Below are 23,232 nucleotides of genomic sequence, written 5' to 3' on the forward strand. Positions count from 1 at the left end.
CAAAACTTCCACGTACTGTAGAAGGGGATAAAGTCCCCGTAGTGCACATGAAGAATATGCTAGGGAAGACAGTCTGGGTTAGTCCTGCCTCAGGCAAAGGCAAACCCATCCGTCGGATTGCTTTTGCCCAAGGACCTGGGTGCACTTGGTGGGTGATGCGGAAGGATGGAGAAGTCCGATGTGTACCTCATGGAGATCTGATTTTGGGCGAGAATAGCCAATGAATCAGATTGTGTGCTGTTAATTGCTATCAGTTGTACTACAAGTAAGGCACAGGGATGATGGGATAAGAACTGATCTCAGCAGCCGGCGCCCAGCAGTTTCCTCAAGATCTACATCTTCAGCCAACGGACTGCGTGCATGAGCCACACCAGGTGCACCAGTCACAAGCTCCGAAAAAATACAGCATGCAACAGACCAGCACCACCCAGCATCTCACCTGCCCTGAGAGACTGTTCTAACAGATGGAGCCCAAAGCCGTGGATTAAAAGAACTCAACGGACACTTTGGAGGGATGACCCATAAACTAAGGGCATTATATGTGTGTGTGTATATATATATATATATATAACAGGGGAAAGTGGTGGCAATTCATTGGAACCTGCTGGGCATGGCATAGATGGTATGGAATAAGGGGTGGATAATGTCCTGGTTCCGGTGGGGATAGGGTTAACTTTTCCTGGTATTCCATGCCATGTGAGCCACGCCCACCCTGAGCTGCCGGGGGAGGGGGCAGGAAGTTGCTGCTTAAAAGCGGGCTGGGGCGGCCGGGTCTGGCCGGCGAGCGGCGGGGGAGCGGCGGTTCCGTAATGGCATTTGTATATTCCCCTATCCGTGTTGTTGTTGTTGTTGTTTGCCTGTTCCCTTTGCTGTTCTGTTAAACTGCCTTTGTCTCAACCCAAGAGTCTTGCCTTTTCTTACGATTCTTCCTGTATTTGGAAGGCACGAGCGAGCGGCACGTGGTTCTTTGTTGCCGTCTGAGGCTAAACCACGACAATCATCAAGCTGACCTTGAATTTTCTCTTACTTAAAAGTATTGTTTGTTCTTCTTGTAATTTTATTTGGAAAAGTGATCTGTCATTGCTATATCACGGTGAAATCAAGTGTTTTGTTCAGTGTGTATGAAGGAAAATAAATAAATACCAACATAACTGTTTTAAATTATTAGGAGAAAAAAAGCCTTGTCTGATTTAAAAAAATAAAAATCTGGGATCACACAATTTTAATTAATTGATACTGTCTTAATTAAAGTGTGTGAAGGATTTTGTATAAAATAATCCTCAGAGATAGCATAATGGTCCAAGAAGCCATGCTGTTATGTAGTCTTTTAGTGCTGCTTTCTCAAGAAAAAGAAAAAAAACACTAGAAAGCCAAACTGACCAACATATCCAGACTTCTGTTTTGCCCCATAAGAAACCATGAAAGGAAATACAATTATATATGTAATTAAATTGGATACTTCTGCACCTGGACATTTATTTCTCAAATAAGAATTAGCTTTGAAGCATTTTTAAAAATATGATTGAATAGATGAGCATTGAATGCTAAAATTGAAATTACCACTTATCCGTTACTCACTCACCCAGCTTGAGAGATATACTCACTCACCCATACTTTACAGATGCCAATATAAAGTGCTTAAATAAAAAGCCTTTAAGGATGTTTCAGTTTAACTCCATATCTAGTTAGCTGCATTTACTGTGTTAGTTAACTACATTTACTGTCTTGTGCTGAAATTACCTGTTCTGTACAAAACCTGAAATTTTGCTTTCTTCAGACTATGAAAGAGGAGATTATTTTTTTTTTTTTTTAAATAGGGTGCTTTTGGCGCTCTTCAGAAGATATGTGAAGATTCTGCTGAAATTTTAGATAGTGATGTATTGGACCGACCACTCAATATCATGATACCTAAGTTCTTGCAGTTCTTCAAGCACAGCAGTCCAAAAATAAGGTAGGTTTAGGTATCGTCCTACAGTTACCTGTTAAAATTTTATTTACCTGAGCAGCAAGGTTGCTATTTTGTAGATCTGTTTAAAACATGCTTAGGTTTTTTTAAATGATCCTGCAGAGATCCACAGAGGTTCCGTGCATCAGTAATTTCCATGTTTATCTGCTTAGTTCATACAACAGTCTCACCTCTTTATACATATCCAAATGTACAATCAGCCTATGATTTTGAAAATCAAACAGCTTGAGTTTTTGCTTATTAATATTAAAAAAAAATCAATGCTGTGGTTAGAACTTAATATTCTGATTAGACAGAACAATTTTGCATTCATTTTATAATGACTTCAGCAAGAGGAGAGTCAAAATTCATTTGCTGAAAATAGTTTCTGCGTTCTTGCACAAACATATTTCTGCTTTAACTGCACCAAAACTTAAAAGCTTTCATATGAAGCACATTAAATCCGGTCATAATCTTTTCACTGTAGAACTGTATTAATTTCTCCAAAGTAATAGAAATATAGAAGAAAAGTCCCAGAATTAAATTGTTATTGCTAATATTAATTACAAAGAACAGTAGCTTTTACCCTGAAATGAGCCAACTGTGTCCCCCTGCCACAAAGAAGGCCAATAGTATCCTGGGCCAGAGCGTTCCAAGCTGGTTAAGGGGGGTGATCCTTCCCCTCATCTTTCAGGTTAGGCCCCACCTGGAGTACTGCGTCCAGTTCTGAGCTGTCCAGTGCAAAAGAGACACAGACATACTGGAGAAGAGCCTATTAAAGGGCCATGAAGATGATGAAGGGACTGGAGCATCTGTCCCATGATGAAAGGCTGAGAGAGCTGGGACTGGGGGAGCTCATCAATGTGTGTAAATACCTGAAGGGAGGGGGCAAAAAAGATACGGCCAGGCTCTTTCCAGTGGTGCACAGTGGCAGAACCAGAGGCAATGGGGACAAACTAAAACACAGAAGCTTCCCTCTGAACATCAGGAAACACTTTTTTACTGTGAGAGTGACCAAGCACTAGTACAGGTTGCCCACAGAGGTGGTGGAGTCTCCATCCCTGGAGATCTTCAAAAGCTGTCTGGACATGGTCCTGAGTAACCAGCCTATGTGGCCCCATGAGCAGAGGGGTTGGACCAGATGACCTCAAGAGGTGCCTTCCAACCTCAACCATTCTGTCATTCTCTGTGATTTTAGGAAAAGTGTTTTTTAACTCCTGTTTGAAAATTGTATTGAAAGATTCTAGAACTTGGAGATGGCAATTCTTTATTGACAACAGTAGTAGATGGTGACGACTAAGGGGAAATGTATAACCTGGAATAATTTGTGATGGGTTTCAAATAAGATTTAGATACTCACCTAAAATAGATGCACACTAAGAAAAATACATAACAAAGTCTGAACTTGCTCATATGGAAAGACAAACTTAATATTTCTCTGAAGCTGGGAGATGGAGAAATAAATGCTTTTTTTCCTTACCACATTATAGTCTTTCACTTTTTTCCTATGCTGCGATGTTTGTGGCTTTGAGATTGTTAAACCAGTTTCAAGTTTAAAGCAGCCCACCTGCTGACCCACTGCCTGATTTCAGTACGTTGTGCGGAATTATGAAAACTATCTGAAAACTAACTGTCAGTAAAATACTTCATATTTAATTTGTCAAGAGACAACTTTTGAACAACTTTTTATGAGACAGGGTTCCAGGAAATGTCTGAACAGAATAGAGGTCTGGAGTTACATTAGTAAAAATACTTTAATGGATCTTCAAAGGCTTTTACATGTAGTTTGACCTTGTGCCTTTACTTACAGAATTTGACTTTTGTGTCTCTGGGAATGAAAAAGACCTTTCAGTAATGGCTTTGCATGACATGGAATAGAAGAACCAATGCTTTACTTTTTACTATGTTTCTACCGCAAGTGTTTTAGTATGTGTCCTACAAGAGCGTGTTTCTTCTAAGCTACAGCTATGTTATTGACATATATTGTTCTCACTAAATACTAGAAATATTATGAAGGCAGTTAGATACTTAAGAACTAAAAAGGGGATGCTAAAATTTTGCCCTGTTGACTTGTATGGAATTGTTAATATCTGAGGAGATCAGTAATTGTAATATACTCAAAAAAGAACATCCTTACATACTGTTTGGAACAAATATGCCAGGTGTAGTCATCCTGCTCTGGTTTTTATTCACTGAATGCTTTATTTTTAAATATTTATTAGATATATCAGAGTATAAGGTGGTACTTAAAATGTGGCATAATAATTTTGTTTGGTGATACTGTAGATATGCAGATTTGTTCCTTCTTGCCCCTAGAAGATGTTTGGACAATGTAATTTGCTTCCTAATGTTTTTGATGCCTACGTACAATTTAGAAAATGTTTTTAACTCATGAAAAATAAGTATTTATTTTAACTGTTCCATTTGTAGATCTCATGCTGTTGCATGCGTCAATCAATTTATCATCAGCAGAACTCAAGCTCTTATGTTGCACATAGACTCTTTTATTGAGGTGGGTGTGCATTCTCGGTTGGAGATTTAAGTCAAATTATATATCTGATTTATCAAGAGTTGTGAATTATGTTTTGCAGCCACTTCTACACCCAAACTCCCCATGTCTGGTTGCCCGTTCTTAGCTTTAGTCCCCAGGGATTGAAGTTCATTCTGTATGCTTGTGCTCAGAGTTGATTAGTCTAAGCACTCTCCAAGGCCAAAAAGTAGTACTTTGAATGATGCTTCCTCTACATAAGTAGGGGAAACTCTTGTTGCATAAAGGTGTATAAGTAAAGGCAGCAGTCTGTCACTTCCCAGTGATGGGAAGTGCAGTAACAAGGATCATCATGCCACTGAGTCTGTCTGGGTCTCTCTGAATACTGCTACTGAACATGGATTAGAAGGGTGGTATTTTGGGTTGCTGCTGTTATATACTGATGAAGTTTTGTAGCTTCAGAACTTCATTTATGTTTAGGGAAAAAAAATAATCCAGGAAATACTGTTCTTGTGCCAGTGCTAATATTAGGCAGTGTTTTTGTTATGTGTACAATACACATCGAGAGTCTGAAGATTCATTTGCTAAACCATATGTCTTTAAGAAATAAAACGGTATTCTGAGGTGTGGGGTGGGAGAGTACAGAAGTACATAATTGCATACTTTGGTTTCCCAGTTATGTCAATTTAAATACAAGTTGAACTAGATGAACTCAGGCTTTTCAACTAACACTACTTTCTGATACTACTTTCCAACAGAATCTTTTTGCACTGGCTGGTGATGAGGAACCTGAAGTACGCAAAAATGTGTGCCGTGCTCTGGTAATGTTGCTGGAAGTTCGAATGGATCGCCTGCTTCCTCATATGATTAGTATAGTTGAGGTGAGTCTCATTTCCCAGGTTGCATGCTGAAAAACCTGCTTGCAGTTGCAGAAATAATAACAAATAAAAAGCATTCATGAGAACAGGTATGTTACTCTTGCACTTGCCTACTTTTCATTTTCCTTCAAGACTGAAATTGCAAAACTTACTTCTTAGCTAATTGCCAACTTGGCATTGTGTTTGACAGGCAAAGGCAATGCATATGGCAGTGGTTTATTCTTCATTAAGTTAATTGATTCTGAAATGGCTGGCATGACCTGTACTGCGGAGCAGCCAAGCATTGCTTTGACCCCAATTGAGAAGATCATGTTAAAAGTCTAGTGCTAGTTTTGATACTGTTACAGTTTACGCATTGAAGCTGTCATTTTTTTCAGATGTGTTGACCATAACAATGATAAGGCATGTTATTTTATATAGCTGAGATGCTTTTTGAGCTACTAACGATGTTGCTTCCCGTGGCATTCCGTTATAGAGGTTAATGTCATTTGATGACAGTTTCTTTGCCGTTCTAGATTAGTGCAGACTTGTCTACCAGAGGACCATTCAGCTCTGTTTTTTTGTCTGCTCAACTGCTTGGGCTGTGAGTAATTTCCACGTTTCTGGGAAATACTGACAGCTTCTAAGTAGCATTTACATATGCCACTTGCCAGACTGGAAATATAGCCAAGATCATAATGTTTCTCATGCAGATTTCTTGTGGACAAGTGAGTCACAACCCAGTGTCAAATTCCATAAAGACTATGTCCAGACAAAACAAAGAAGGTGTTAAGTTTTTTTTGCTCCCAAACACAGGCATTAGAGATAGGTAAAACTGAGGTGACTCTTGACAGCCTTGACCTGCTATCTAGTCTTCCTATATGTTGTCTGGAATTCCATGACACCAGCCTTGGCAGACATGTTCTCATACAGCACAGGACAAGCAAGAATTGTTACTACTTGGATGTGGGATTTTCTTTGGTTGGTTGGGAGAGACTTTTTTGAAACAGAGTGAAATTTTGGAGGTTATATTGTCAATAAGTGTCAACTTCTCTGGCTTTTCACCCTCCTAAGTTTAGTAAGGAACTTCAGCACTATGTAGGCAGAAATGATGTCACCAACCAGAAAAAGATTTGAGATTGTATTCTCATTGTATCTGGTATTCTTCTGTTGGGAAAACTATTACTAGGCTTCCTCTCTACAAAAGGCAGTAGTAGTGATTTTCTCTTCTGTACCAGAAAGTTTAGATGACCTTTTTTTTTCCAGTTTTGGGACTACTGTTACTGATTTCCCAAGTTAATAGAGTAATAGAATCATAGAATTGTTAGGGTTGGAAGGGACCTTAAAGATCATCTAGTTCCAACCCCCCTGCCATGGGCAGGGACATCTCCCACTAGATCAGGTTGCTCAGGGCCCCATCCAGCCTGGCCTTAAAAACTTCCAGGGATGGGGCTTCCACCACCTCTCCGGGCAACCTGTTCCAGTGTCTCACCACCCTCATGGTGAAGAACTTCTATGCATACTGGTATATACAAATGTAATATCTGAGAACTGACTATTGTTCAGCATTGAAATGAGTCAGGTTTTGCACCTTTGAGGCTTTAATGCCTCCAAGCTGAATGCTGCTGCTGACGGCTGTTCCAAGTGAAGAAAGTCTTCAGAGAGAAACTCATACCTGTATGATGTTCTTTATGCTTATGGAGAATCACTTTTAAAGTAGTTAATATTAATGATCCAGTAGTGATTATAAGAAGGTCGTGGTGGGCATCATGCTTTTGAAGCAGACAGGTTTAAACTTTCTTGCCAAATCCCTGTAGCATACAGGAATGGCTGAGTTTGGATTTCATTGGGGTTTTTGAGCATTCACTTCCAGGTGAGCAGAAGCAAATGTTTTTTCCTTTTTTTTTTTTTTTTTTCATCTGAGAACTTGATAACAGGATATATTGGGAGCAGACCAACCTTTCATTCCAATTATTAAATTGCATTTGTATGCTCACAGAGCATATTTGTCCAAGCACATGACTCCTAAGACCTTTCTCAGTAAAAATCATGAGTTTTGCATCCTGTTGCTTTCTTCAGATAAAGACTTGTCTGTTCCTGCTCAAAGGATGCGTTCTTCTTAATGCTTTGTGTATCCCACTATTCTTTTTTTCATGGTTTGACTTAACAAGACTAACAAAAAATTACAGAGTACACAAAACTGTACTGACTAATCTTCATATGCTATTTTGTAAGTTATTGTGACAAAGCAACTATTTGCATTGCCTAAAGTCAGTAGAACTTTATAGTTTATCATTGAAAGTACTTATTAAAATTTGGCATGATAATATTCAAACAAACAAACAAAAATACTTCAAATACCGTTCCCACATTTTGCTTTATTACTAGGGCCACTGTTCTTGCTATGATTTCCGGGCTGCATATATGGCTATCTTACACCACTGAATATGTAGGCTTTTCAGTCTACTGCTATCTAACTTCATGCAGCATATAGTATAATACTTACAGAAGATACTTGAAGAGGAAATGACAGTGTGAGGGCCAACTTTGAACAGATTACTTTTGTCATTCTGGTTTTGTCTTCCTGACAAATAACAAATCCACAACAAAACAGTGGATTTTCAAACCCTCTGGGCAAAAGTGCCTAATCTCTTAATTTAAGATGCATTAAGGAAGCTTTACTTGCAATGATTAGGACATTTTTCAACTTTTCCAAGCTGCAATCTGTTGAAATTTCAGAATAGAGCAGTATTTCTGTTACTGCAAGGTCTTAATCGCAATAGTGAACCTTTAGGAAAAGCTTGCAAGTTAGTGCGATTCTGTAGGAAGGGGTGCCATTCATGGCAAGTCTTGCATCCCTGAAATGCATAAGGATAATAAAGGTCCCTCTACTCTATTTAATTTTGAGAATAAATTGGTATTCTGAAGCAACTGAAGAGGGATTTCTTTTGCTATAAATCCACATATGAGGAAAGGTAGCTGCATGGACTTTGAGGTTTTCTAAAATGAATGGAAGAACCAACTGCTTCAGAAATAAAAGCTGTCATGGAAAAAATGCAGAAATTACTATTTTGGAAGTTGCAAGAGTCTTCCCTAAATTGTTACCGCGGTTGTGTACAAGAAACTAATGTAGCAGTAGGCTTTTTGTTTATGTAGGTATTTCATTCTTTTTTGGTTGAAGGAGGATTAAATTTCAATAGGAAGCTTAAAGAATTGATACTGAATTTTTTTTTTTTTACCCTATTATGGGTTCTACTCAATTACATCCTGTCAGGTAATCAAGATTTGGAAGGAAAGCTTTTTTATGTTACTGGAAATAAAAAGTATTTAATCTTATTAAGAGTATAGTTGTAACTTTTTATTCAAAAGTTCAAAGGGGGAATAAAAAATAATAAAAAAAAAATCTATTCACAGGAAACTTCTTTTTATTATCTTGGGTTTCTGCAGTTTCTTGGTAATAATGTTCTCACTTAAGCAATGAAGAAATATGGAATCAGAGTCATCTGGCATTAAGAATACAGTCTTTTAGCTTATTCTCACAATACCCCGAAGTAGTCTTTTATGTCAGTTTCTTGGTCTTGCCCCAACGAAACAAAAATGCTATGGTAGTATAGTCTGGTTTTGCAAACACCCTTTGCAATGTCAGTAGCTTTTTCTGGACACTTAAAACTTCTATCTTACACAAGTAATTTATTTTTATATTGTGTAGTACATGCTTCAAAGGACCCAGGACCATGACGAAAATGTGGCCTTGGAGGCTTGCGAGTTTTGGCTGACTTTGGCTGAACAGCCAATTTGTAAAGATGTATTATGTCGTCATCTTACTAAGTAAGTATTAAGAATTACACCTCCTATTTACTTTAAAATAGTCAACTTTAAACTTCAGTTGAGTTGTTCCTGGTTACTCTTATAGAAACTGTATCTAGCTTGCAGTATGCTTAGGAGAATTTTCCTGTAGTTAATTCTTGTGCATAGTAGAAATGGCTGTAGCACAGAGCTTATTGAAAAGAATTCTGAGGATTTCTGGCCCAGTGACCTCCAGAAGCAACCTAAACTGTGTCCCTGTGGTGGTTTACCTCAAGCTTAATAGGCTGTTAAGCTTCACATGAATGCAAATATGTGTTAACATGCACTTAAGCGCAAACAAACATTTCCACATGGCATAACCTATAATATGTGGTGTACCATGAATATGTTATATTGACTACTGCTGATGTAAGCATCTCTGTGCAATGCTTCTATGTGCATAGTCATGCAAAGGGTTCCCTGTTTTATAAAGAACATAATGAAACATCGTAATATCACTTGGATTTAGGAATTAATTTTATAATCAATTGCTATTGCAATTTAGACTTGAAGAAAGCATATACAATGTGTTCCTTCATACTTCTGCAGCCTAATAGTAGTTTAAGTTTCAAAAACTATTTTTGATGTGTTTCAAAAAGTTATCCTGTGCATCAAAGTGTAGATCTTTGATTGAATGGGAATGAATATTGGTGTTTGAGAAGTAAACATCTGCGTGTCTGCAACAGTGCTTGTAACATTTTTTCCAGAGTAATCTGAAGTCTTTTGCAATACAAAATGAATTCTTCAGTGTTCCCAGCAAATGAGTACTCTTTATTTTTATATATACATATGGAAGTTTTTTGAAATTACTGGGGCAGTTCTCTCAAGATCTTGAGTGGACAAACAGAATCACAGACAGAAGAGATTAATTTTTCTCAGCATTACAAGTGTGAAGCAATTAAAAAAATCAGCAAAATTTCAGTTTTCGTAAACAATTAGAAAGCAGAGAATTGAGATTAAAACACCTACTGTAGCAGTGGAGGAATAGGAGTTGAAAAAAGGAGAACCAATGTTATGAGAAATAATTTTTAAGTTTTAAAATGTTTTTACTTAATTGCTAGTCTTGTAGCTCAATGGGCAAAAGAATGATAGCACAATTATTGAGTCTACCCACCTGCTTCCCAACACACATAACAGTAGTTATTAACTGCTAGTTAATAACTATTACTGTTAAACCTCTTTTGGCCTACATGAACATTGACACTGCAACATCGTATTTTTATTTTTTTTTTTTAAAAAAAGCTTTAAAGTGTCTAGAAAAAAACAAAACAAACCAAAAAGAGTAACATTACATTTCTCTCGTGATCTCTCAGTGTCATGTTTGTTGAAAGCAACTTATTTGTTGGTGAGTCCTGTTTGATTAGGGAACTATTTAGGTTTTTCAATATTTGATTAAAATCTTAAAATTATATTATATTAAATTAAAAGTGGGACAAGGTATTCTAAAGACCTGTTCGTGAAGTATCTAACATCTTGTTCCATTTCGCTTTCTTATAAAATACATAGCTCCTGCATACTTCATGAAGTATGCTGCAGAAATGCCAATGAATTGGTGATAATGTATATGCTTACTATTTCTTCATTGAAAGTTCAGAAGGTAATGTGCCATTGCAATGTGTGAATGTTACTGCTGGCCTGGTACCTTCAAAAACTATACTCCTCAGCTGCAGAATATAGAGAAATTGAGTCTGTCACTGGTGCTGGATCAGTACGTGGTCGTTATTTGCTTGATTTGGCTTATAATACCTATTTTTATCGAATTTTTTTTTTTGTGGAGAATGTGGTTTTATGTGAAGTATTGGACTTTTCTACCTTGGTACATTTTGTAGCTATACATCTGTACAGTTGGAGTCCCACAGCAATAACCATCTTAATAACTAAATAAATCCTGATACAGGTTATTTGAGATCTCTGCAATGTTGGGGACTTGTCGTATTGAAGTAATCACAAAAGGATAGGACGGCTTAATGTAGTTAGGCTCCCATCTTTAAGAGTGGTGAGGTAGAGTCTTCAGCCACAAATAAAGTGACAAGTACTATTGGTGAGAGCCAACTTATTTATGATGTGCATTATAAGAGTTTGAATTTTAACTGAAAACCTTTAGACTTAATTTCTGAAAGGTGCTTCAGAATAAATTCATCATATGGAAGAATATATGGGTTTTTTTAAAGTTTAAAACTCAGTTGTGCCGTCTGGCTACCTCTAGTTAAAATTTTGTAATTTGAAATTAACTCTTTTTCCAATTACAAAGTACTGATGAACCTTATGACATGGAGCATGGCTTAGTTACTTGCTTTTGTTATGAGGCTCAGGGTTTGTGGGTTTTTTTGGGATGAGGGGGTGAGGCTTACAACCAAAATTATGGCCTAGGTAACTGAAAACTGGCTTGCATTTTTTTTTTGTGTTATTTTGACATGTATCAATATTTCATTGTAGGCTGATACCTGTGCTGGTAAATGGTATGAAATATTCAGAGATCGATATAATTCTTTTGAAGGTGAGCATCAGTTTCTTTTACTCTGTAAGAATATCTGGTTAGCTTCTGACCTATGAATCAGAATGATTCTGATCAGAATGGTATGCTGTTCCAAATAGTAAATGCAGCTGCTGCCATGTCTGTTGGAAAATGATCTGTGCGTTTTCCTGCTTTTCCCCTTTCCCCTGTCACCCAACTTGAGTGTAGCTGGTATACTATTACCCATGAACTGCTGCAACAATGCAGCCTAAAAAAAATGTTCAGAATTAATTCTAATGCCTTCTAGATTTGAAAACATGGCGTTTTCTATCACTACGTTTTAGAATATGTGTGTGTACCAAAATTTCTCTGTCACTTCTTTCTATTTCATTCCTATCAAGAGTAATTTCTTAACAAAAAGGATACTTGGTGCATGAACTTAACTCTCTTGCTTCTATTTTTTTGTCACTTTTTTTGGTAAATGCATCAGCAGAATGCAGAAACAATGTTTTTTTTAATTAGCTAGGCAGCACAAGTGAGATGCGAATCTCTTATCTGCTTATAAAATCTTGAACTAAAACTACATTCTTAACTTCCTTGAGCAATATAATTGGTCTGGTTTATCTGACAAAACATTTTGATGACAGGGGGATGTTGAAGAAGACGAAGCTATTCCAGATAGTGAACAGGACATAAGACCTCGTTTTCATCGTTCGCGGACGGTGGCTCAGCAACATGAGGAAGATGGTATTGAAGATGATGACGATGATGACGATGAACTTGATGATGATGATGCTATTTCTGACTGGAATTTAAGTATGTCAAAGTAATGTGTTAAATGTTTTAAAATAGAGCTACTTGCATAATACAAGAACCACAGTAAAAAGAGGACTTTCTGTATAGGAATATGGAGGCTTTGCTTTTGAATACAAAAAGAACTATCCGCTGACATAATTTGTGGATGAGGTAGAGCCGGGGGAGAGGGGGAGGAGTCTCTCAGATGACACTTTAACTGTGTAACTGTATTGGCAAAAGCTACCCATCCATAAGTTTATTTCTTATTTTGAATATGGTAGATCGAGCTACAAACATTAACTGTCTGCAATTCAACAGAACTTTTGGACTTACTTAAAAAATTATTTTTATTATCTTGTAGAATTAAAATTCTATCACCTCTTTAATTTCAGTTTAAAAAATAAAAAGCTGTTACGCATTGGTGGCTGGTGGCAGCTTAATAATTCTGTTCAGTCTCTAGAGTTGGATGACTTTGCCTTTTTACTTTGAGACATGGATCATGTTTGAGCATTTTCTTTTGAATTAAATGCTAGTATTTTTAGGCCATTTCTCCTTAGTTTCTCTGATATGTTACCTTCCATCTTCCTTAGTGTTATGCCAATCTCAAATCTTCTAGTGTATATAAGTTGTAATTTAATGGTATGGTTCCTGTCAGTGAGTGTTTTAATATCCCCAATGTGTAAGTCCTTTCAGTGGCTTTAAGTGATGCAAAACTGTCTTTCTAAGAGCTGTGGCATTGCACTGGAGCACAGTGGATCACCATGTATTGTAATGAAATGGAAGTATCTTTCCTCCCAAGGCCCTGAGACTCCTGGCAGCTCGAAGTTAAAATGAAGATTATATTGTCTAACTACAGCTACTGGTATAATAAGCAGAGATTAACACTGTTAATTCCCCTTAGGAAAATGTTCTGCTGCTGCTCTGGATGTCCTAGCCAATGTATTTCGTGATGAACTTCTGCCACACATCTTGCCCCTTTTGAAGGAATTGCTCTTCCATCCCGAGTGGGTAGTTAAAGAATCTGGTATCCTTGTTCTTGGAGCAATTGCTGAAGGTAAGGCAACAGTGCATATCAGGTTGCTGAATTTTTGATTGTTCTGAAGCAGCTCTGTGATTCCTTCTAGGTGAATTTACTTATGCAAAGTAATATATATCCTTAGCTGTTTTACTTTCGGTGATTGATGTCTACATCTACTGATTGGTGACTGCAGTTATTTAATTTTTCATTTTCAAATCTATGCATCTTTGGGATACTAAATAGCTTAGATAACTTCTCTTATTCCTCCCCTTCTTAACTCTGCAGCACATATTTATTGGTCTCTCATGAAGTACTACCTTGATTTCACAGAAGAGGAATATTTAATAAATTTGAGCTTTACATTTCATTCAAGCATTTTCAGAAACAGAGAAGACCACTCCGTCGACTTTTAGTGCCCCGAGCTGCTTTTTGTGGATAGTTCTCCAATTTAAATACGATAACTTCATTTCCTTTGTAGTTACTCACAGTCTTGCTTGGCGTTTTGCCTGCATTTCCAGTATCTCTGTCCCTTTTGCAAGCTGAAGGAATACATTTGGGTCCATGCATGGATTATCTTTCTTTTCCCACAGTGCCTAGTTAACATACTTTTTTCTATGTTAGAAAAAGTTTTTGTTGCTTTTGATTTCAAGACAAGCAAGGTAAAGTTAGTACTTCTAGCAAATCTTGGTCTATTACTGCCTGTACTGATTTGAAGCATGTAGGTTTTATTGCTGGTTGTTATTTGTATGGTGTTAGGAGAAAACAAGAGGAAATTTAAATTTCTTAAGGAATCCTTTTTAATGATGTGATGATTTGTTGTCAAGACCAAGTCTTTCTCTGCTTGTTGTCTTGATTACTCTGAGTAGACCAACATAGGACCTCCAAGTTTTATAAACTCATTTTATTTGGATGTACTTGCCATACTCCATTTATTAAAGTGAAGTTTCTGGAGATTAGGGAAGCACTGAAGCAGAAATGTAGTTGAAATGAATGTAAGTTTAACTGGGGATTTTAATTATTGTTTATGTAAGGTTTCTTTTTAGGACTTAATATAAATTAGGTAGACTTGCACTGTATATTGTTAAAATGTATTCCTGCGTGATGGAGAATGAAAATACGTCTCTTCTAGGAAGCAGAACACGTAGAAACTTTTTGTTAATTCTGGTACTGCAATAGCTGTATTTTTCCTTCTAGGCTGCATGCAGGGTATGATTCCATATCTTCCTGAGCTGATCCCTCACCTTATTCAGTGCCTGTCTGACAAAAAGGCTCTCGTGCGCTCCATTACATGCTGGACTCTTAGTCGCTATGCACACTGGGTAGTTAGTCAACCCCCAGACACATACTTGAAGCCATTAATGACTGAGTTGCTAAAGCGTATCCTGGATAGCAACAAGAGAGTACAAGAAGCTGCCTGCAGGTAAGCCAAAGCTTAAGCAAAAAGCAGTATTCATGACAATGCTTTTTCATGGGGAACTATTTTAATGCCTTTATCAATGAATGTATGATTCCATTTCTAGCTGTTCATGTATTTCTTTCTCTCTCAAATTGGAGTAGATGCATCTTCTTCTGAAGTAGTCACAAATTACTCTGAGTTGCAGTAACCTGAAAAAACTTAATTTGTATTTCTCTCTTCTAGTTTGTTTTCAGAGTATATGAGTCACCAAGCTAAATAACTTATTGTAGTAAAATAAATTATCTGTGACATCATATATTGAAAATATATGATGTTTCATTCACCAGAAATCTGGCTTTTTTTAATATGCCTGTGAACAAGGTCAATACTGGTTGCAGTGGAAAACTGCCCTGTCGTTGCATCACTGATGTTGTTTATATTTAGCTCAGGATTACCAAAACATTTGGGCTATGATTATTCCAAGGGATATTCTCTTTTTCTTGAAGGGAGATCCTGAGAGATAAGATTCCCTTGTCTGCTGACGTTTAAAAAAAACCAAAAAACCGCAGCTCCATTAATGGACACACCACTAACAGATTGGGAATGGGCGCACCTCTAGTGCAGGAACCTCATAAAATGAAGCTTTTACAAGTCAGTTTGTGTGGGGCGGGAGTGTATACAGCCGACTGCCAAGAAGGTTTCTTCATAAAGCAGAGTTAGATTCTGTTCATACTTTGCTTGTCCAAAACATGGTTGAAATGTGCTTGCAGTTGAACACAGCTGTGTTGCGGTTGTTAAATAACCTCATGTAGTGCTTATGAATGAGGTGCAATGGGCAGTGGAAACTGTAATAAGAGACAAAATAGAAATATTTTAAAAAGCAATGCACCTGATTTATTTTTTTTATTTGAAGTTCAATGTAATGTTTATAGCATGTTTTGAAATGCTTTCTTTAGAGCAGAGATTCATTAAAATTGCTGTTGCAGTGAAAAAAAAACTGTCTGGAAAAATCCACTTTAAGGAAAATGGAGAGCAGTTACGAGTCAAAAAATGCTTCCCAGTTTTCTAAATTGCAAGAATATACAACGATCCCTCTTGGGGAAGAGCAAAAAGCTGCATCCCTACAGTGAATAGTTGCACAGATAGTTAATGTCTACCAAATTAAAAATTAGTCATAGGATACTGTGTTTTTATCACTAACTTCTGTGTCATAGCAGATGCTTTAATGTTCATTTCTTTACTATCGAGAAACTGCTCCTTCAGTTGGTGACACCCGAAAACATATTTTACTGAAACATGTTTTCCTGCCTACATTGTATGCCTTTCTGAAAGAAGACTTCATAATAATATAATAAATAAATAAAATAAGAATGCTAGCCACTTAGTGTTCACAGTTGCATTGTGTTAGGAAAAAGTAATTTCTGTATTTGGTAGCATGCTAGTAGGGAATTGTTCACCTCAAGCGGTGATGCATGCATTTTTAGTACAGGGACAGGCTAATAATAATCTTGTTGACACAAGCTAGGCCAGTAAATCTTCAATAGCTCATAATTTTTCCTTTCCTTAAGGTTTCTCTGAAGCAGCAAATCTCGGGGTGGGGAGGGTGTGTGTGTTTGGTTTGGGTGGGTTTTTTTAATGCTATCGTTCAAACACTTGACAGACAACCTGAAAAGTTTCCATGATGCTGTGGTGTGTGCTTTGATGAAGACTAGCCAGGATTCTTCATCCCCTGTCTTTGCTTTTAGTTTTCCATTTCTTTCTGTACCTGTTTTTCTATGTAGTGAACTGCTGAGAGTACAGGGTGATGTTGGCACAATAGCACTAGGGCTTCTACGTGCAACTACAGCATACGTAAAGATAGTGGGCCATTTTTAACTTAAGTAAACAGCGTTTGTTATGATTTCTACTATTTCAGTTAGTGTATTGTAACTCATGTACAGTAATGCTTTTCTCAGCGGGGGCTTTCTGCATATACATCACAGGTTTCATGGCAATATTTTAAAACAAAATTTTAAAGTTTTGTTCATCACAGTGTAAGAGCTGAATTCTTACGTGTTCAATCAAAATAGGTTGAGATTATGTCAGTAATACCATTTTGAAAACATATCTTGGACATATCTTGAGGACTGAATACAGTTTTATGTTTAAATAGAAATGACTTGGCGGGGGCGGTGTGCTTTTTGGGGTCGTCTTGTTTTGTTTTTTCCAAGATACCAACTGACATGTTTTTTTGTCCCTCAGTGCCTTTGCTACTCTAGAAGAGGAGGCTTGTACAGAGCTTGTTCCTTATCTTGCATATATACTTGACACTTTGGTCTTCGCATTTAGTAAATACCAGCATAAAAACCTGCTCATTCTTTATGATGCTATAGGTACTCTAGCAGATTCTGTAGGACATCATCTAAATAAACCTGTGAGTATACTTTATATTCTCTAGAAGTGCTCATCATAATTGAAAAACTGGTTCAGTGGGTTTTTTTGTAGTGTTCTTTACATGTTATAATACAGAAATGCTGATATTTCTATGTAGGTTTTGATCATGCTGAATATTTTCAGGTGAAATACGTAGACTGCATGTAACTTGCCCACTACGCAAATATTCTGTGTGTCTCTTTCCAGTGTATTGGAGCACATAATCACTAGAAATTGCTTTATCAGAGAGTGAGACAGGCATTCATTTTATACGTGAAAACACAGAATCCTTTGGACAAAGCACAGACGACACCCAGGCAAATATACTGTTTGGGTTTTTTTGCTGTGTGTATATTAATTAATAGAATATGCATACATGTTCTGTGTGGGCATCTTCTTATGAAAGTTAATGAAATTTATTTCCTTTCTGTATAGTGCTTCACATGACATAGATACTCTAGAATGAAAAAAAGTTGAGTTGTTTCCATGGCATTTTATTTGCCATCCAGGACCCCACACCATCAAAGGACCTCTTTTTCAGTCTCTCTCTTGTCTGAGAGAGACCTGCTACCTTGACATTTGACAGTACCAGAAGGAAGCTAAATGGGAGCTCCTGGTGATGGTGGGACTTTCTTCAGTCGCTTATTTCGTATCTTTGGACATAGCATTAGCTGTGAGCACCTGTTGGCTCTTCAGATACCTTGTGGGAGCATCAGCACTATAGGGATGTGTTGCTCAATGTCCTTGTGGCTGTGCAGTGGCAGGGAAGATGAAACAGCTTTATACAGAAGGGGTAAGTGCATCCTTCTGGAGGGATAGGAGAATACTTTATTCATGCATGGTTACTTGCTTGAGGAAGAAGTTTCCTCAAGTGAGGAAGTGAAGAATTGGGGCGATAGGTTCAACATCAGGGCAATGGGAAATGGTTTAGAAAAGCAGGTGGCAGATGCACAGTCAGATTTCATTGCTAGTGAGAACATTTTCCATAGACCCTGAGGCAGTCATTTAGATTTGTAACAACCCAAGCAGGTAGACTGAAACAAAACTTGAAGGAAAAGATTCACTCTGCAAAGGTACTTAATGTGCTTCAGCAAAAAATGTTAAGGCACAAATTGTAAATTCTAATACTAAACTGTTTCTATGTATTGCAACAATGACTGAATTACTGTACATCAGGGGGGTTTTGCTGAAAAAGTAGAATATTTATCAATTCTTAATATGTCAACTTTCTAGCTATGAAATAAAATAGTGTCTAGTGAAGTGTTTCAGCAGTTGATGGATTTTCCTCCTAAACAGGAATATATTCAGATGCTAATGCCTCCATTAATCCAGAAGTGGAACATGTTGAAGGATGAAGATAAAGATCTCTTCCCTTTATTAGAGGTAAATGTTAAAATATCAATATTTTTTTATCAACTTATTTTAGGAATTACACTTTCTACTAAAGATGCTCCTATTAGGATGTATGACTGTAAAAGCTGACAGTGTTAGGTATTTCCCATTATGGAGAAATTATTCTGACTGTAGTAAGAAAATTTTTGACAGAGGAAATATCATTAGGTTTAGCGGGAATCTTTTAGATTTCTTTTTCTGCCATTCTGGAGTGGTTTCTTTGGGATTCTTTTAGAAAAAAAAAATTCTATCCTACTTTTATTCTTGTCTTCTTTCTCCTTGCTCTCCCTTCATCTCTATTGTCAGGCAAGCTGAAGGTATGAACCAGACCATGTAGTCTGTTCTCTGTACTGTCCAAGAGTGAAGCAGGAAAGCACCTCTAGAAAAACTAGTTCTGTAACACTTCGGTAATGTTAGGGCTTGTCCATGGTCAAAATACTGAAGCTTAGTCTCAGTGCTGGCTGAACTATTGTAACTGGTTTTGTATGCACTTTCTTGATTACCTCTAAGAAGATACTGCTGCTGCTGAGAAATTTTCTCAACTGGCGTGCATAGGAGAGAGTAACAACTTGCTGATAGTTGCCTTGGTTCAGCTAATGGTACTGCCTTTCTAGGTTGTGTTTTCTTAATCAGTTACATGTGGGTGTACTTAAAGTGCTATTAATTTTCCCCTACCAAGTAAAAGGCATTTCAGAGATGTGTGGAAAGGTAGTGACTGTTTTCTCTCTTTCACTTCTAATTCCAGTGCCTGTCGTCAGTTGCTACTGCCTTGCAATCTGGCTTTCTTCCATACTGTGAACCTGTGTACCAGCGTTGTGTACATCTGGTGCAGAAGACCCTTGCACAAGCCATGGTATTTTTCTATTGCTATTTCGATGTTTTCAGAATATCTCCTTAAACCAATGTCTTAACTATGTAAAGTTATGGGTTTGCAGGGAGATTTGTAGTATAACCACTGATGAATATCTAAATGAAGCTGCAGTTCTGAAACTTTTCTTTTATGCATGCCCCTGAGAACATCTAATACTCATGTTGAAAATGTGTACTTATTTGTTGCAGTTGCATAATGCTCAGCCAGACCAATATGAAGCTCCAGATAAAGATTTCATGATTGTGGCTCTTGATTTACTCAGTGGTTTAGCTGAAGGACTTGGAGGCAACATTGAACAGCTAGTGGCTCGCAGCAATATCCTGACGTTAATGTACCAATGCATGCAGGTGAGATAAGTAACCTGTTTGATCCAAAGGTTTTCTTTCTTAAGAGAATGAGAAATACTTCTAGAATTGTCTTTTCTTTTTTTCTTCCTCTCTTCAGGATAAAATGCCCGAGGTACGGCAGAGTTCTTTTGCATTGTTAGGTGATCTGACAAAGGCGTGTTTTCAGCATGTTAAGCCTTGCATCGGTATGTTTCTTTCACATATTAAACAATTAACTTGTTTTACAAACCGGTAAGAGGCTCGTTTGGCCATTATTAAGCTCCCTATTGTGTGGGTTGCCTTTTCATAGTGTTGTAAGTTTTCATTTTCCTTTATCAGCAAGGGTCTCTAGTCTTTTGTCCTTCTAATTGTGTGTTTAAAAGATGTGTTCTTATTTTTGTAGACAATGCAAAAATTAATTTTTGTCCTTGATTTTTATAATGTAACAAGCTACCTGTTGTGCTGGAGTACAGCAAAACAGATGAACTTGGACTTCAATTAGAATAGGTGCTTGCTTTGGTAAATTCTTGAATTTATAGCTTTTTTTTTGTTTGTTTTCTAGAATCTGTTGTTAAATAAATGTTATAGATATAAAAATATTTATATTATTTTTTATATTTATAAAATACATTGTATGTATGAATATATATATAAAAAATGTATCTATAAAAACAAAACAGAAAACTTGGCAATAGGGTATGTTTTGGTTTGGGTTTTTGCTTTGTTTTTAATTTCAGTAGGGAAATAGCATCAGTTACCCACTTCCGTGGTATTTGCTGTCTCTTCCCACAGATAGTATTGAGATACACTTAGCTTGCCAAATGAATGCTTGGATAGGCTTGGAATTTAAAATTTATTTGGCGGATATTATCATCTATCTTTGTGACTAGTTTTTTTGTTAAAATTTGATCAATGATGTGATTGCCTTCTAGGCTCCTTTTGTTTTTAAGCATAGCTGAATACATAGCTATCTGGGTGATTTAAGGATTGTTCAAATATATTATAAAACTGCAAGTACTTGTAGCTGCCTTTTTTTCTTCTCCTCTCTTCCCCTCTGTTCGCTGTGCTCCAGTGAGGGAAGGGGAGAAAAAGGATTCTAGAGTTATGTAAAGATAAAGCCTATTAGAAACATTTTAAAATCATAATTTGAAAAGATTTGCATTGATCTGCTTAGGTTCTAAAATCCAGGTTAATCTGATATATACCAGAAATATAGCTCTTGTTAATTCATGTGTAACACTCTTAAATAGGTTTACATAATTATTTTTTTAAAAAAAACTTCTTCCCACCCCGTTTCCCCCTGCTTTTACAGTAATGGGACAAGATGGTTGTATTGTGTGATGAGATTTTAAAATGTTGTTCTTTGTAGCTGATTTCATGCCAATTTTGGGAACCAACCTAAACCCCGAATTCATTTCTGTGTGTAACAATGCCACCTGGGCAATTGGAGAAATCTCCATCCAAATGGGTAAGACATATTTTTTTCTTTGAATTTCTGCACATTTAGCATGTTTGTTTGGGTGGTTTTGGGGGCTTTTTAGGATACTTTCATGTTAAAATTTAAATTAAATTTGAGATTCTTGTCCTTATTAGTATGTTCAATGTACCTGATGTATTTAGATTATGCATATTAATAATGGTCATTTTCTTCTGAATCTTTTTTTTTTTTGGCTGTTTCAGGTATAGAGATGCAGCCTTATATTCCAATGGTGTTGCACCAGCTTGTAGAAATAATTAACAGACCCAACACACCAAAGACGTTGTTAGAGAACACAGGTACCCAAAAATTGAACCATACGTGGTGAAGGGTATTAGAGATTTTTAAAATAATTTAAAAAATTGCATAGGGGAACCACACCAGAACTGATTTTATTGTTATATATTTGGCTTTTATAAGCAAAAGCAACTCTGTTTTGCAGAAGCTCTTACAAGTCTCAGTCTTGCAGCAAACCACCTATCATATATCTAGATTCTTAAAGTTATTGCTTTCTTACTTTTATAACATTTATTATATCTATTTATCATCTGTTTGATTAAGTAATCTTCCAGTTTTATTTATGTATTGAATATGACAAATGTATGCAGTAACACTTAAAGACTTGGTTCACGCTGATTTTAGTATATGCATGTCCTTACACATGTGTACTGTATATATATGTCTAGTGTTTGAAAAAAATGTAATTGGCATATAAAAAACAAATAATGAACTCTTTGAATTTATAAAACATGCACTTTTATTAGAGATAAACTTGTAATATCATGCACAAAAATCTAGATCTGTGATGGCAGTTTTACCACAACATAACTGAAATTACGTATAACTTCGATTACCTGGTCACTTGATAATAAGTTACTGAAAAGAATTCTAATAATGGCACGCACGTTTTATGTTATGGCCCACAGCTTTACCTTCCAAATTGGGTGCAATCCCAAAATGCCTTACTGAATCGGAATTTCTGAGGCTTGTTTCTTTTGCATTTATAGAGGGCACGTTCTGGTATGAAGAGCACCTTCCATACTTTGATATGCAAAAATAGCAAAACTTTATTAATAGTTTGACAGGTTTCTAGTTTACTATTTTACTAATTGAAAACGTTTTTTCTTGTGTTCTTTTTCCTGTTTGAAAATTGTCTTGTAAGAAAATAGTGGTTTGGTCATTACACCTGACATGATTGAAAATTATGCAAATTCAGTGGTACAGTTGTATTTTTTTGAGCCAAGCAAGAGGTAAATTGGAGAGAGATTTTCAATGCATATTTTCATGTGGTATTCTCTAAACTTTGAAGCTGCAGGTTCTCTGCTACTTTACCCCTACCCCTGTATAGTATGGAAGGTGAACTTGAAGGAAAAATGACCTAGTTGTCTGGCATATTATAGGTGCTACTTTTTGAAAATATAATTTTGTAGCAAATACCTACTTGTTCTGAAATACACTATGGAATAGTATAGCAATATAAATTTTCTTTCCCCCTGCCTCTGCCCTTACCCCCTGCCTCTGCACGGATGGATATGTAATACCTGTAACTGAGAGGCATCCAGTACTTAAATGTTTGCTTCCGTCACTGTTAGAGAATTTTTGGAAGCATCCAAACACTGACCTCTTTTTTTTTTTTTTTTTTCCCCCCCCTCAATAATTACTTTAAATGTGGTTGCATAACTGCAAATAAATGTTGAGTGTGGTGTACTTATAATAAGTTTGTTGTGGGATATTGTGCTGCAGGCCACTAGTACATACAAGAATATTACTGTTTTCTGCTTTAGCTTGCTATGCAATGAGCTATGAAAATATTTCTCCTATAGTAACACAAGACCATCCTAAGTAAAAGTAATTGCATAGAAAATAACCAGTACATGCCAAAAAGTTGAGCTTTGAGAGAGATTACTATTCCTTGTGCAGACTGTAGATGACAGCATTTACAGATAAAACTGAT

General features: G+C 36.7%; 1 protein-coding gene across 1 annotated transcript in view; it reads left to right on the forward strand.

Annotated features, from left to right (window-relative positions):
• The window catches only part of TNPO1 (transportin 1), a 64,373-nt gene that overhangs the window by 27,431 nt on the left and 13,710 nt on the right, over positions 1 to 23,232 (forward strand). Inside the window, exons 6-20 of the mRNA XM_054184658.1 lie at positions 1,818 to 1,951; positions 4,376 to 4,457; positions 5,192 to 5,314; positions 9,000 to 9,118; positions 11,573 to 11,633; positions 12,239 to 12,407; positions 13,288 to 13,440; positions 14,599 to 14,824; positions 17,042 to 17,213; positions 18,509 to 18,595; positions 19,350 to 19,457; positions 19,664 to 19,822; positions 19,920 to 20,007; positions 21,171 to 21,269; positions 21,482 to 21,577. Coding sequence (XP_054040633.1) covers positions 1,818 to 1,951; positions 4,376 to 4,457; positions 5,192 to 5,314; positions 9,000 to 9,118; positions 11,573 to 11,633; positions 12,239 to 12,407; positions 13,288 to 13,440; positions 14,599 to 14,824; positions 17,042 to 17,213; positions 18,509 to 18,595; positions 19,350 to 19,457; positions 19,664 to 19,822; positions 19,920 to 20,007; positions 21,171 to 21,269; positions 21,482 to 21,577 — 1,876 coding nt within the window. The remainder of the gene's footprint in view (positions 1 to 1,817; positions 1,952 to 4,375; positions 4,458 to 5,191; positions 5,315 to 8,999; positions 9,119 to 11,572; positions 11,634 to 12,238; positions 12,408 to 13,287; positions 13,441 to 14,598; positions 14,825 to 17,041; positions 17,214 to 18,508; positions 18,596 to 19,349; positions 19,458 to 19,663; positions 19,823 to 19,919; positions 20,008 to 21,170; positions 21,270 to 21,481; positions 21,578 to 23,232) is intronic.

The sequence above is a fragment of the Rissa tridactyla genome, chromosome Z, assembly GCF_028500815.1.
Source record: "Rissa tridactyla isolate bRisTri1 chromosome Z, bRisTri1.patW.cur.20221130, whole genome shotgun sequence".
Taxonomy (NCBI): domain Eukaryota; kingdom Metazoa; phylum Chordata; class Aves; order Charadriiformes; family Laridae; genus Rissa; species Rissa tridactyla.